This window comes from Monodelphis domestica, chromosome 5 (assembly GCF_027887165.1).
Source record: "Monodelphis domestica isolate mMonDom1 chromosome 5, mMonDom1.pri, whole genome shotgun sequence".
In the NCBI taxonomy this organism is placed as follows: domain Eukaryota; kingdom Metazoa; phylum Chordata; class Mammalia; order Didelphimorphia; family Didelphidae; genus Monodelphis; species Monodelphis domestica.
Window position 1 is genome coordinate 168,524,742 of NC_077231.1, and position 13,477 is coordinate 168,538,218.

Sequence of the window (13,477 nt, forward strand, 5' to 3'; positions counted from 1 at the left end):
AGAAATTGTGATTGTCAGGAGATTGAATGAGCATTGATCTAGCTGGCAATGATAAGTTCTAGCAATCTTTCAAATAAGAAATTCAGGAGATCAGTGAACTTTGGATGGAGAAAAAAAATATTTCAATATAAATTCTTTCCTTTGTAATTCTCTGTTTGAATTATATTTTCAAAGCATTCTAAGAAACTGGTCTACAATCCAAAAAATAGTTATCCCCTGCTCTGACACTAGAGGCTCAAGAGAATCATGTATCTATTTGGCTCTACTGCAGTGGTTAAACATGTAGAGAGAATTCTCTAGTATAAATTTTGCATGACAACCAACCTCTAAAGATTTCATGTGACCTAAGATTGTCATGTAAAGTAGACTCAGTGAAGTTAATTTAAACATCCCATTCCCATTGTTTTGTTTTATTTTTAAATACATGATGAGATCTAGAGAAATGAAAATGAATGACCATAGGATCATTTGCATCTGTTCAGTAAGCAAGCATCTTCTTCCCCGACCTCCTATTAGCTCCAATTTCAGGTGATTGGAACTATAGGTGTGAGCTGACCTGGTTTGGGATGTCAAGAAGGGCATTGCTAAGATGAACATGAAGGTTTTCCTACTGTTTTACAGAAGAATTTTGAAATTGGTCCCAGTAGTAACTACACATTTCTACAGTAGTTTCAAGTCTTGGGAGTCTTTTGAAGCAGTTATGTTTTGTAGTAAATACATTTATTTTTAAAGAATTCTTCCAAATTAATCTTTGATTTATATAGTTCCTATAAATACTTTGTCTTTGAATACTGAATAGGATGAAGTTATTTTGACAGTGATGGTGAAATAAAGTCTTTTGCAGAAGGGTTTTGGGAATTCTATATAACAAGCATATTTTCTCCTAAATACTCACTGTTACTTACTTTGGAGGTTATTGGTAGCAAATTTTAACTAATTTAATTTCCCTATTTATTCATTATTACTGGATTTGCAATAAGTGAAATGGGTTTATATCCTGACTACTGCTTACTTATGGTGTGCAGCAAGTAACTTTATTATCTCTGTACATCAATTTTCTTGTGTTTAAAATATTTCAGAACATTGGCCTACACAACAAATAATTATGAAGGTAAATTTGCTGCCAAGAAATTATTTCCATACTGAGGGCAAATACAAATAAACTTAATTATCTGTTATTGTGATTCCTGTTTAATTTGGTTTTCAATAGAACTTGTTTCAAATTTGTTCCTTGGACAAGAATAATAATTACAAAAAAATTCATAATAAATGATATTATCAATATTTTTGAATGAAATATTCACCAATATGGTAGAATAAGAGAAAATTCTCAAAGTAGCCACAATCAACCTACCTTCTCTTCTGTTCTTTGGCTTCCAGTTTAGTACGTATAGTGAACTTTTAATTGGTTGAATGCATAAGGGAGATATATTTCCATTCTAGATTCCCCACCACCAGGATAGAGCAAAGCTGACTTTGACCTTAATCTTCTTAAGAACAGTCTAGTGGGAGGAATTTGATTAAACAGCCATATACAATGGCTTGGCTCTCTTCTTAAACCTAGATTATACTTCTCCTGAGTAGTCCCCACATTATTTTTATTCTTTCCTCCTCATATCTCCCCTTCCCCCATTATAAAGTATGACAAACAGTATACTACAAAAGACTACATGGCATAATAGTAGATAGGGAGTGGGAGACCAGGAACACCTAGGTTCTGAACACCTACTTTATTGTATGGTCCTGAGCAAGTCTTTGAACCTTTTGGGTGGGTACTTTGATTAATTCTCCAAGATGTAGAAAAGGTGCCAACATGTATCAGCAGAAGATTTTCCTCACCTTGGAGTTTCTTCTACTTCTGCAAGTACCTTTTAGGCACTCAGCAAACTGTCAACCCAGATTTTTAAAGTTTTAATAGTGCTGTAGTAGAAAAAGAAGATCTAGAGTTAGGAAGGCGTGAGTTCAAATTCAGCCTCAAAAACACAGTAGCTGTATGACCCTGGGCAAGTCACCTAAACCTGTTTGCCTCAGTGAGCTGGAGAAGGAAGTGGTAAACCAGTCCAGTATCTTTGCCAAGATACTCCACAAAGGGAGTCCTGAAGAGTCAGACAATACTGAACAACTGCAAAAGTGGAAAGAATCAATGAGGAGACCTTTGAAAGGTCACTTTCTCAGTACTTAAATTTGTCTCATCCATAAAAGGGGATTTAATTCAACAGTTCTATGCTTCTAAGCTGAAATTTTTCTTAATATGTTTGTAATTAGAAACTTTAATAATGAGCTGATTCTCATGCCATCTTTTTTAGGGTGTGGGGGTTAAGAAATTTGCAACATCCTATTTAAAAATACAAGTAAAAATGTTTTCCTTCAATTATGTAATTGTAATACTATTTGGGTATTGACATCTACACTAAAAGAAAGGCTATCAGATCTTAATAATATAGTCTTCATGTGAATTATCTACAACTCTTAGCACTGAGAATTTTATCTAAATAAAATGGACTTGTTTTAATTTTACATGTAAGAATCTCAGGAACTGCTGACTTAATTCACTCCTTCCCCACCCCAACCCCAACCCCTTTCACCATATAGTTAATTTAATTGAACAAGTGTTAATCAAAAACTACTTGCTAAGTACTGGAATAAAAAAAAAAAACCAGATGGCATAGTGCTCTGCTTACAGTATGATGGGGTAAAGGACAATGAAAGAGATAACTAATAATTCATTCACCCAAGGGAATGTGAGATACAATATGGTAGTGAGAAATTTGAAAAGGAATATTTGAATTGGGCTTTAAATGGGGTTGCAGAGGAGGTGGAATGTGGTATGAGAAAGATATGGAAATAGGATAATTATATTTAGCAAATGAAATGATTTCTTATAACTTTGAAGCCACAACAAGATATCTTCATATCAAAGTTTACCACTCTTATGTATCTTCTCATACCAATCATCTATTGTTCTGATCTTGCCATGAATTTCCTGTAAAGGGTTTCTCCTGATACTGGTACAATTTTTAGCTGCCAGTTTCTTCTCCCTCACTGTATATGATCAAGCTCGCTTTTTTTCTGATTATACATTTTCTTGATATTTTTTCAACCACTTTTTGCATTCAAGTCATTCTTAGTAATATGCCTTCCAGGTATTAGTTGGATCTAAAATTAAGAAAACCTGAGCTATAAATCCTGCCTCAGACACTTAGTAACTCTGTGACCCTGATCAAGTCACTTGATCTCCCTCTGTCTCAGTTTCCTCATCCATCAAAGAGGAATAATATTACGAGCTACTGTCTTCCTGACTTGTGAAGATCAAGTGGGGCAATATATGAATAGTATTTGGCAAATTTTAAAAGTGCTATAGAAAATATTTTAAAACTATATAAAGGTTAATATTACTGACTTTCTGTGATGTTCTATGATTTGTAATCATGATGGCACCCTACTTGTAGTCTTCTCAAGAAATTATATATGAATATGAGATTTGAAGAATATTATTAAAGTTACCTATACTTGGAAGTATGAGGTGTATAATATTTTTCAGAGAAGAAACAACATCTACGTGCTAAAATGTTTTCATTACCTTCAGTATGAAAGAATTATAAAGATGTTCAGACACCTATCTTCATTTTATTATCTGGTAATATAGAAATACATCTTATGTTATAAATCAAGTAGAAATTTTTATTTTAGTAGAGATGAAACCAGAGAAAACTAATGTCTATAGTTGGTTCAAAGATTACATAAACCATTTAGCTATTAGCTTTTCTCCAGAAGGCCATTGTTTATTAAGAAGGAAAAACAGAAAATGCAACTTTACTTATGTTTCTTTTCTAATATTATGGTGATCTTTACTCTTAATATTTAGGTCATAGCATTTTATTTGTGAATCTGATTAAGTGAAAGACCATGAGTATTCCTTGATAAACTGAATCACTGCTTTAAATTATAATTATCAGTCCCTTAAAATTTAACATGAATATTGAAATTTACTCTTAAATAAAGGTATTTTGAAGTACAAAGAAGTATACAAAACTTTATAATATTTAAAGTACTATATAGCTTGATCTTATTAATTCTGATTTGCTCTTAAGAGATAAACTCTTTAACATTCCCAACACAAGCATTTTATCACTTTCCACAACAAAGTTATTGAGGGGTAGCTCTACACATGCTGGATCAGAAGTCCAATCCCTCCCATTCTTTGTACCTAGGTTACAAACTTATATAGAAAATGACTTTTAGTACTTGCTAGTTGTTCGAATACAGGCTATGATATAGCATTCTAAGTGCAAAAAAAATCCTATTAGAGCAAACTTCTCATTTTTGTAGTGTTTTAATTATCTATGTTAGATCCTTCAAAGCATGTTCACAGTTGAATAAAATGGCTACTAAGTTTAGTCATTCAGTTGCTATTTGCCTACTCAAGGCTATTTTGACCATTCAGACACAGATCTTGCCTATATATAGAGTAAGAGTATAGAGTATAGTATAGTATAGAGTAAGATCAGTGATCGTTCCTGACAGAAAAATCAAAGGCCCCTTGATTGAGTGGTATAGGTAAAATGGATAGAGGTACTAGGGAAAATTCTAAGCAGAACTAAATCTGTTTTACCTTTAAGGTCACTTAATGCTTTGAAACTGGAAGTCACCTTAAAGGCCTAGCACTCTCCTTTTTCAGAAAATATTGACTCCCAGGGACATTAAGTAACTTGCCTGATCTTCCAGAAGTAGTAATTAGAAGAAGGTATAACTCGGGTGTTTTAACTCTGAACCTAGGGCTTTTTCGCTGTTTTGTTGAATCAGTTCTAAATTGTAAGCATTTTTAATTGTAAGGGCATTTTTTTTTAGCTCTTTTTCATTACACTGATTTTTAAGCAAAAGCTATCAATTATCAGACATAGCCATGAAGGGGGTGGGGGAGGGCAAGAGACTTGGATTCTATATATTACGGCACAATGCTGGAAGGTATATAACAATGCAGGTATTGTCACCAGTCAGTGAGAGAGCTCAGCAATTGTGACTTGTCCATAATCATGCAGCTTATAAATGGCATTTGGGGTTTGTACCCAAGGTCTAATGATCTCATGTACAGCACTCTTATTAGGCACTGTTGTTAATTATATGATTCACAGATCCACAACTTGCTCAATTGTGAGCAGGTTGGACTAAAGGTCCATATATGTGTTTTTAATCAGAATTAAATGATGGCTTTTTTACTTTCTTAGATTTAGTTTCAGAGTTCACAAATACTTTTTCTGGGAACTTGTTATTTTCTTTTTTAAACCAGAAAAAATTTGAAGGTTTGAAACTGGGCATCTTACAAGTTTGTCCTGCCTCCTTCTCTCATACCTCCCCATAAATTTTTTTTTTCCTCTGCATTTTATTTATGCTCACCTATACAGCTCTTTATTGGTCTACTCCTTTTGTGAGGAGTTTACTCTTCTTTTACTTGGTATTCGGGTAACTTGTTTGTAGGTATGAAGGGATTCCAGCCTCTTAATACAAAGACTGTAGTTCATCTTTCTTGGGAAAAATATGCTTTGTTTCCCTCGTTTCTTTTTTTTGCCTTTTGAGTTCACTGATAAAACTGATATATGTGAATAGTAGATCTTCTGGTCTGCAATAATAATACTATGCTAGATTTCTTGAAAATATATGGATCTCAACAGAGATTTAGAGCTGAAAGAGAAAAATAGTTGATGCAACAAAGAATTGGAAAACAGATAGGATATATAGGACCTGAATAAAGTGACATCATTGAAGCTTCAGATCAAGTTAGGAAATTTAATTTAAGAAATAACATGTAGGTAGTTCTCAATTTAATTATCTATCTGCTCTCTGCTTTATTCTATCTTTAAGGCAAGGATTCCCTAATAGGCAGTGAGGTAGCATAGTAGAATATAGAGTGCTGAGACAGGAATCTGGAAAACCCAAGTTCAAATTTGGCCTTGATACAATTACTACCTGTGTGACCCTGGAAAGGTCATTTAACTTCTCTTTGCTTCAGTTTCCTCAATGGTAAAATGGGGATAATAATAGCACCAACTTTGTAGAGTTGGTAATGAGGATCAACTGATATGATAAAATGATAGAAATACTTAAGTTCTTTTCCCCCAGCCTCTTCCCTCATAAATTGATAAAGAGATTCATCAACCAAAAACAAAGATGGTTCTTCCATCAGCCACCAGAGGCAATCATGAATTTGAAGCTCTAATCTCTTACTTGTTCCCTAATGCATAAGAAAGGAAAGAATTTCAACATCTGGATGTTAGAGAATCATCCTTAGGACTAAAGATCTGGATCTCAGGGCTCCTACTGATAACTTTTATGTTAAGGTTTCAATCATTGGATTCTAATCTCTGCCTCTAACCCTCTGACTCTTTGTGCTATGGAAGTTAAGTAAAGTAGAATGCTGTTTTTTCAGATGAGGAGTCAATATACAGTAACTTTAATAATAAATTTATTTTTAAAAACAGGGAAAAGAACTGTCTACTAATCCATATAATATACAATATGAACATTTCTGTAGGAAGTACACTATGAACAACATACTGAAAATTAAATTTACCATTCCAAAATAGAACTGGGCACTTTGTTTAAACCTAACCTTTGGAAGGCAATAGAGGGAGGCACTTTACTGAATTCTCAATGGTTTCTGGAAGAATATTCTGAAGTAAATATAGGACTGTGTATTGATATTTCAAGCCCCATCTTAACTGACCTTCCCTCAATTTCTGTTGATGGTATTACTACACTATCTTCCAAGTTTTTTTTTGCTTTTACTTGCATAACAATCACTATTAAAGGGTTTCTTTTTTCAAATATCAGAATACCCTAATCCATCCATATTTTACACTTGAGTAAATTTCCTGAGTGATTTTTCTATGGTGGTAACAGATGTTCAAATATAGTTTCTATGAAAGCCTTCCCTTACAACTTTTCTTGTTTATCCTTTCATACCCCTGGATAAAAGTGATATCCATCTCCAAGTTTATCATGGCATATTACCTGGACTTCTTATTAATAATGAACTATACTACTATTTGTAGCAGAGTTATTTGTCTTTTCCCCATTTTAGATTGTAAGCTCTGTAAGGGCAGGGTCTATATTTTAGTGTGCTGGCATTATTCCTTGCACATGATATAACTTGAATATACAGAGAACTAAACGATTAAGTATTAAGAAGGATGTTATATTTTTGCCATTTAAACACATAGTATGCAATTTTAAAATATTTGGTATGTGTGAAATGAACAGTGAATTTGGTTTGTAATTCTCAGTAAGCAATAATATTTCTTGGAACTCATTTCCATTTTAAGAAACAGATTAGTTAATTAAAATATTCTTGAGAACATGAGCAAATACAGTCAATATTATAATGACCTTTTGCCTTAGTAAATTTGTATTTATCCTAAATATGTAAATAGTACGAGGTTCTGAAAATAGAAAATCACTGTTATGAACTTTTTTTTTAGTTCGTTTTGATCAAGGAATATTTAGATTTCTTTAATATAGACCTGCTTGGAAGTAATATTGTGGATTTGCCTTTTATACTTTTAGAGATGTTTATTAAAAGATTATCTTATTTGATTACTTAGACAAGAGAAGAGAGGAAAATGGAAGCTATCCTCCAAGCCTTTGCTAGACTTGAGAAGAGAGAGAAACGAAGGGAACAAGCTTTGGAACGAATCAGCACAGCAAAAACAGAAATTAAAACAGAATGTAAAGATACACAGATGGTCAATGATGCTGAAGTTGTTCAGGTATGTGCCTTTGGTTTAATTTTCAGTTTTTTTCAGAACTCCACCTTGCATTTAAGTTTTTATATTTTTGATTTGCTCTAAAAAGAAAAAGAACTAAAATTCAAGACCCTTAGTTATAATCTTATTTTCTAGGCTGGCATATGAAAAAAATAGCACCACATAGTTTTTATGTTATAGACAGAACCAAAAGAAAATAAATGCACATACAGAAGAATCGTTTTCTTTCTTTGATGAATATTGTATTTCCTTTTTTCAAAATCCTGATTCCTGCTTATAGTCTGCCTTTTGGCATTTACTACAAATGGTTTTGTTTCCCTTAATAACTTACTGGAAAAAGTTGTTGCTATTTCTTTTTTAATCTATGCTTAATGCAAAAAATGCCAGTTATGGTTTATCTCTTAATAGGATACCACAAAAGAAGAAACTGCCAGCAAGCCAACCCCTGCCAAAGTAAATAGAACTAAGCAGAGAAAAAGTTTTTCTAGGAGTAGAACTCACATTGGACAGCAGCGCCGGCGACACCGAACTGTCAGCATGTGTTCAGATATTCAGCCATCTTCTCCTGATGTTGAAGTTACTTCACAACCAAATGAACCTGAGAACACTGCACTTGTAGCAGAGCCTGAAACTGAAACTGCCATAGCAGAAATAGTTACCGAGACTGAAGTGCCAGCACTTAATAAATGTCCTACAAAGTACCCCAAAACAAAAAAGGTAGGATTGTTTAAAAAAGAAAAAAAACACTTAAAATTTGTTTTCTTACAAATAAGTAGCTAATAACATTCCTGTTCCTACTTTAAGTGAAATTTTCTATTTGTTTTCTATTTGTATGTGCTGTTTCAGCTTTTAACTTGGCTGTAAACTTACACATAATTGAAACATTGTTTTATTAAAACACTGGGTACAGAGTTAATGTGAACAATTTATCTCAGATAAGTAATAAAATAGCTTTTCAAAATCAGAAATAAGAAAAATGTTGAGGTTTCTGAAAGCTGTAATACAAATGTACATATTCAAAAAAAGATAATTTATTTTTATATTCTTTGAATCTGTCATCGTATAAATGATAACAAAATATTGTGATTGGCAAGACCCTAAACCATATCTATAAGAATCTGTTTTGTTTCAACAAAGTTTAAAATTATATTTATAGTTTATTCCTCCATTTAAGAATGAAAAATAGTATCTAGTTACTATTTTAATGTTTTCCAAGGACAAAACAATATCCAGCACTTCTTACAACAAACTGCATTTTATTGCATAAATATTGTAGAAATGAAAGCCTGTTTTCTGGATTTCTCATCTTTGGAGATTTTGAATGGACCAAATTCTATACTGGATTTATTTTGAAGAAAGTGATCAAAAGAAATCTATAATCTGAGTTAGTTTACAATAATAGTAAATTGTGTTGGGTGTTCTTAGAGAAGAAAAAAATTGTGTGAAGGAAGATTATGAAAAGCTTTTTTCTCCTGTTAGCATGCAGAGGTTTAGAAAAAAAAAATAAATGTACATTTGTGGTATTTTTTAAAGTTTCTGTGAAAATAAATTTGAAATGAAGCCACTCTTCTAATTTTTTACTTATAATAGGAAAATCCCATTTCTTCATTAAGCTATAGTTTAAATAGATCTTTAAAAAAACTTAAGGCTCATAATTCTGTAACATGTTAAACTTATGTATTTTCATTTCAGAGTTGTTAGAAAATTGGATACTGATTAGCTTAATGATTATATATTTACTACTGGGTATAAATTTGCAATTTTTCCAGTATAATATTTTAGGTACTAAAACAAGTTGGAATTCTAGAACATCAGACATCTTTTCCTTATTCATCTTTTTCTTCATAGCACTTAGTCAATGAATGGTTAAGTGAGAAGAATGAGAAGACAGGAAAATCTTCAGAGAGCCTTTCAGAAAAGCCTCTGCGAATAACTACAGATCCCGAAGTATTGGCTACACAGCTCAACTCTTTACCAGGCCTCACGTATAGTCCCCATGTGTATTCTACCCCGAAGCACTATATTAGATTTACTTCACCATTCCTTTCAGAAAAAAGGAGAAGAAAAGAACCTACTGAGAATAGCTCTGGCTCTTGCAAAAAGGTAACTCTTCCTTTGGATTAGCAGCATTAGGATAAACAACATTCCATTCTGGTGCTGTTTCCGTTTTCTCAACTGTACAGGCTATATTAACGGTGGCTTTTTATTTTAGCGATGGTTGAAGCAAGCATTAGAAGAAGAAAATTCTGCAGTTTTAGATAAATTTAGTTCATTATGCCAAGAAAGATCTAGAAGCCCTGCTGTCAATGGTGAAAATAAAAGTCCGCTGTTACTCAATGATAGTTGTTCACTTCCAGGTAAAGATATTTGTTTTTCTTCTTATTCTTGCATCAGTCATGTGTTTTAGATCTCTTTGAAGTACACATAATTCTGATTTTTTAAAAATTCTAACTTTTGCATGAATACCTAGAAAAAATTTACTAAGACTCAAAAGTTGGAGTCTAACTGTTGGGGTGGGGGTGGGGTATTTTGAATTATCATCTATGTGAATAATTTGAAATGGCATAATTTGGGCATGACTTATCAGTAGTTTGTTAACTGCATTAAGCTTCAGTTTCATTCGCAACATCTCTACTCTGAAGAAAATTGATTGTTTATATTGGTTCACAGTTTTTAATTGCTTGGTGTAGACTATACCTTTGGGGTATTAGAATTTAGCTTTCATAACTATTTTAGTTTTTAAAGAAGATTTGATTTGTGGAAGATATTTTTAGCAAAAGCCAACTGTGTCCTCTTCTAGAAATTGTTTTGTTTTTGATATACAGATTTAACTACACCACTAAAAAAACGAAGACTATATCAGTTATTGGATTCTGCTTACTCAGAAACCTCCACACCTACTCCTTCTCCATATGCTACGCCAACTCATGTGGATGTCTCTGCTACAGACCCATCATTATTTGCTACTCCTCCTAGGACAAAATCAGAAGATGAAACTTGCAGAAATGGTTATAAACCCATATATTCACCAGTTACTCCAGTAACTCCTTGTATACAAGGAAATGCCATGCACTTTGAGGTGAGAAGACACAAAAAAAGTTGATATTTTGCTTAGTATGGCTTCACCAGCTATACAGTTTTGGACAAATTGATGCCCACTTATCCTTCCAAAATGATAGAAATGCCTTTCTAAATTATTTCAGTAAAAATAACTGAACAAATTATTCTAAAAATTATGCTTAAGAGTTTTACACCACAAAGAAAAGGGTTAAAAAAGGTTTCTTACATTATATATTCATTTTTAGTATATAAATGTGTGAACAAATATACATACATATATTTCATATGTATTATGCATACACTTTTAAAAGCCTTTGAAATTGTTTTATTGTGAATATGTTTTATACTTGTAGCATATTAGAATTGCAATTTGTAAATTATCATTTTATAAATTTATAAACTAATGCCAATTTTGATTCTATTTTATGTAGCTGAATTATTAGCAATGCAAACAATTGATTTAATGATATTTGTCTTTATCTGTACTTACATAAGTATATACTTTAGAAGAATATACCTTAACAAATACCTTTGCATTTGTGCCTTGAATTATATCAAATTAGAATTACTTGTTAAATAATGGATTTTGGCTTGACTCCGTTACTAAAAATCTTTTTTTGTCTTAAATAGAATATTTCCTCCCCAGAAAGTTCGCCAGAAATTAAAAGACGAGTTTATACTCAGGAGGTAAGTGTTTTTATAAACAAGTACTTAGTAATATATACCTTAGATTTATAAATTCTAAAGTTAAAAAAAAATAAGCCATAGTCTGTATTTGTTGATATTCTTTAATTTTTTTTTTCTTCTTCAAATAGGGCTATGAGAGAACACCAACTATGCTAACAGTGGGTCCTTTTAGAAATTCTAATCTTTCAGAAATGGGCCTGCAAGAAATAAAGACCATTGGATATTCCAGCCCAAGAAATAGAACTGATGTAACTAGGCAGTGCACTGGGGACAAGGAATCTGTATCAGACTTTCAGATTGGACTTGATGTTGTGGAGCACACTGGCATTCCTAAAACCATGGAAACCCCTTCACAGGATAGGACTGACTCTAACAGCCAGCTAGAACCTGCTCCCTGTGGTGGAGGCAGAGTTTACTCTTCTTGGGTTAAAAGCCCTGAAAGAACAGGTGTCAACTTCTCCTCAGTAAATTCTAATTTAAGGGACTTAACACCTTCCCATCAGCTGGAGGTTGGAGGTGGCTTCCGAGTAAGTGAGTCAAAGTGCCTCCTGCAAGATGACTCCAGAGGTGTGTTCATGGAGACCTCCGTGTTCTGTTCTTCAGAAGATGGGCTCCCCCCTGGCTTTGGAAGGGCAGTGAATGATAGTGCAATCGAAGGGAGTTGTACACCCCAGAATCCACCACAAAAGAAAAAGGTGAAAACTTTTTTTCATTACCTCTATCTAGAGGCTTGGTGTATCTTTTTGTCTTTGAAGCTGAACTGGGAAATTTTATTTTTTCACATTTGTACATGGGTAGTGAAGAATTTATCTACATAACTAAAATATATTATCATATTCATTTTAGTTACTTAGATATTGATAACCAAAATAGTTTTAGATCTGAACTAATTTTATAATTCATTTCATCTAAGTAAAAAGAATAAATAATAATTATACCATCTGACTTAAGAGAATGCCTGAACTACAAGAGCCCTTGGTTTATTCCTTTCTAAAACTTTATACCCATAAAGAAGTTGAAACCCACAGAGATTAATTAACTTGCTTACTACTCAGTCAGAGAATTTTTAACCCAAATTTCTTGACTTTCAGAACAGTAGCCTTTACCTTTTCTTGAACAACACTGTTGCTTATGGTCATTTAATTTAGTATGAGAGGGCAATTGATGTTGTAGCAGGAATAAGCATTGGTTTAACCATCATCATATCCCCTATGTCCAAGTCTCTGTTGTCTTAATTAACGTATGACCTTCCTTCTCTGGAAAATTGGGATCCCTGCCCTTCCTATCCACAGAGTTGTAAACATCTTTTAAATCATATAGTAACAAGTGTTGGCCTTAATTTGATCACATTATTTGATTGGCTAATGCCCTACTTGAGTCAAATTCTAAAGGTGGTCTTCCTACTTGAAATAAAGGAAGAGTAACCTAAAGCACTTGTATTGCAAATTATAAAAGAACCACTAATATGGGAAGGTGACTTCTCCCAAAGTCATATAATTTTCTTAATGTGAACATAGAGGTTCTTAGACTAGTAATATATATTGACTTTGACAAACAATGGAAAAATGGATTGTTTTTTCCACTGTCATCTTAGGTGTCCTTATTAGAATATCGGAAGAGACAGCGGGAAGCTAGGAAAAGTGGCTCCAAGGCTGACAATTTTTCTTTAGTTACGGTGTCACCTCACACTACTATGGGTGGAAACATGAGCAACAGCAGCAATCCAAGTGATGGTTGTAGCAACAGTGGTGAAAATGGGGAGCAAGTAGACCACACTACTAGCCTACCTTTACCTTTACCAACTGCTGTTTATAATGCTACTTCAGAAGAAATCAGCAATACCTGCCCAGTAAAAGAAACTTCTGCTGGTGAAAAAAATGAACCAGAAGTTCAGTGGTAAGTGGATTCATTCATGCCTAACATTTCAGAATTTGCAAGGTGTATTTTAAGTGCTAAAAAAAGTTTAAAGT

General features: G+C 33.1%; 1 protein-coding gene across 8 annotated transcripts in view; it reads left to right on the plus strand.

Moving 5' to 3' along the window:
- The window catches only part of KMT2E (lysine methyltransferase 2E (inactive)), an 86,805-nt gene that overhangs the window by 67,289 nt on the left and 6,039 nt on the right, over window positions 1-13,477 (plus strand). For all 8 annotated transcript variants that reach the window (XM_056800859.1, XM_056800861.1, XM_056800860.1 and 5 more), the window contains 8 exons: window positions 7,599-7,763; window positions 8,169-8,477; window positions 9,609-9,863; window positions 9,973-10,117; window positions 10,586-10,839; window positions 11,451-11,507; window positions 11,636-12,202; window positions 13,102-13,403. In XM_056800859.1, the coding sequence (XP_056656837.1) occupies window positions 7,599-7,763; window positions 8,169-8,477; window positions 9,609-9,863; window positions 9,973-10,117; window positions 10,586-10,839; window positions 11,451-11,507; window positions 11,636-12,202; window positions 13,102-13,403 (2,054 nt within the window). The remainder of the gene's footprint in view (window positions 1-7,598; window positions 7,764-8,168; window positions 8,478-9,608; window positions 9,864-9,972; window positions 10,118-10,585; window positions 10,840-11,450; window positions 11,508-11,635; window positions 12,203-13,101; window positions 13,404-13,477) is intronic.